Below are 2,097 nucleotides of genomic sequence, written 5' to 3' on the forward strand. Positions count from 1 at the left end.
AGATATTTCAGTTTTTTCGTTGTCGCTTTCTTATGTGAAGGAGCAATTCGTAATTGTGCAGTTTGGAGAAAGTTATTGTTTATTTTCGACGCTGGCAAGTCTCGAGGGATTAATTGAGGTTATCTATTACTTTTGTCACCACACAGTCACAAAATGACATGGAATACGTTATTTTTCATTGCAACAATCTAATTGTAAGTCTAAATCTAGTTATGTTTTTTTAATAACAATAACCGCCAATGGGGTAAAATGGATCCAAAACATTCAAAAGAACAAAAAATTTATGGATTAAATTCAATAGCTCAAACTTTACTTTAATACTGCTTATTATTATTAATGTAATCTCACCAGTTGAAGATTTTCTTTAATTCCTCGTTAAATGTTATTTCGGAAAAAAAAACTTCTGGTACTAAAACCTAAAATCAATTATTCTTAGAAATTAATTAATTATTTAAAAGTACTTTAGTACTGAATTTGTTCGTCAGTTATAAATATTTGCAATGTTTTTTTGAAATATCCATTTTATCTCATTCTCCCCTGAGACTCATGATTGTGCGGCCAGAGGAAATTCGATGGAACAACACGTGCGCTTGAACTCATTAATTCTGTGATTGAGTTTCAATCTGGGAGATATTTTCAATATTTTGGTATCTCCCATTTTTACGTGCATTACCCGCGATTAACTGAAAGTTAACTTACATCATTCACCCAACCGAGAGAATTTTTCGATTGCAATGTGTTAAAACGCGATAAGAGAATGAATAAATAAATAAATGGATTGTGTCCGGAAATGTTAAGATTTGAAGATTCGAGCCCAATCGGAAAAATAAGGAATGAGGTGAGTTGACTTTGGTGATCCCCAACCACCTCCAAAGCCTCCTCATTCATTATCTTTCACATGGTCTCTTATCATTGCAGCCCCTAGAAAATGCCTCAGAACGAGTACATCGAGCGTCACCGTAAGCTGTACGGTCGGCGTCTCGATTATGAGGAACGAAAGCGAAAACGAGAGGCTCGTGAGCCCCACAAAAGGGCCCATCAAGCCCGCACCCTCCGGGGTATCAAAGCCAAGATATTCAACAAGGAGAGACGAAACGAGAAGATCCAGATGAAGAAGAAGATAAAGGCTCACGAGGAGAAGAAGGTGAAGGAGAAGAGCGAGGGTGCACCCGAGGGAGCTCTCCCTGTCTATCTACTCGATCGAGATGTCACCCAGAGGTCCAAGGTCCTCTCCAACATGATCAAGCAGAAGAGGAAGGAGAAGGCGGGCAAGTGGGATGTGCCTATACCCAAAGTCAAGGCTCAGTCCGAGTCTGAAGTATTCAAGGTTGTCAAGACTGGAAAGTCTAGGAGAAAGTCGTGGAAGAGGATGGTGACGAAGGTGACGTATGTTGGGGAAAATTTCACCAGGAAACCACCGAAATTCGAGAGATTCATCAGGCCTATGGCTTTGAGATTCAAGAAGGCACATGTCACTCATCCTGAACTCAAGGCCACCTTTTGTCTACCTATTATTGGAGTTAAGAAGAATCCCAGCTCGGCCATGTACACGTCATTGGGTGTTATCACCAAGGGTACTGTCATCGAGGTCAATATCTCGGAGCTCGGTCTTGTCACGCAGTCGGGGAAGGTCGTTTGGGGAAAATTCGCCCAAGTTACCAATAATCCGGAGAATGATGGGTGTATCAATGCAGTTTTACTTGTTTAGTGATAAGAATTTTTATTGTCATGGTTTGGAAATAAAGAGGAATTTTTTTCACATGATTTTTACTGTTGATTTCGTTATTCCTTATTTCCGATGATTTTTTATTTTTGTGTCAAGAACAATTGTTCTGCTACCGGTCGAATGAACATTTCATAATAATTTCAATTTCAAAAATTGACGATAACTCCAAGAACAATTATCAAAATCCCTCTAATTGGGGTTTTAAAAATTTGTCTCGGTGTTACTTCAATTGAATTTGAAAACGGCGATGATTACTTTATTAGTTATTAAGATATTTAATATTTCAATAAAATGTACAAATAATAACGGTTAAAAAGGCAAAAGGTAAATAGAACTAAGAGATCAGAAAAGTGTGAGTTGAAATATTAATT

General features: G+C 37.9%; 1 protein-coding gene across 1 annotated transcript; it reads left to right on the forward strand.

Annotated features, from left to right (window-relative positions):
• Positions 1–873: 873 nt before the first annotated feature.
• Positions 874–1,764, forward strand: Ip259 (NSA2 ribosome biogenesis factor-like IP259). The gene has a single exon (XM_011317188.1). It carries the CDS (start codon positions 929–931, stop codon positions 1,706–1,708), a length of 780 nt encoding a protein of 259 aa, XP_011315490.1. The 5' UTR covers positions 874–928; the 3' UTR covers positions 1,709–1,764.
• Positions 1,765–2,097: the final 333 nt, after the last annotated feature.

This window comes from Fopius arisanus, unplaced genomic scaffold (genome assembly GCF_000806365.1).
Source record: "Fopius arisanus strain USDA-PBARC FA_bdor unplaced genomic scaffold, ASM80636v1 scaffold00010, whole genome shotgun sequence".
Classification (NCBI taxonomy): Eukaryota; Metazoa; Arthropoda; class Insecta; order Hymenoptera; family Braconidae; genus Fopius; species Fopius arisanus.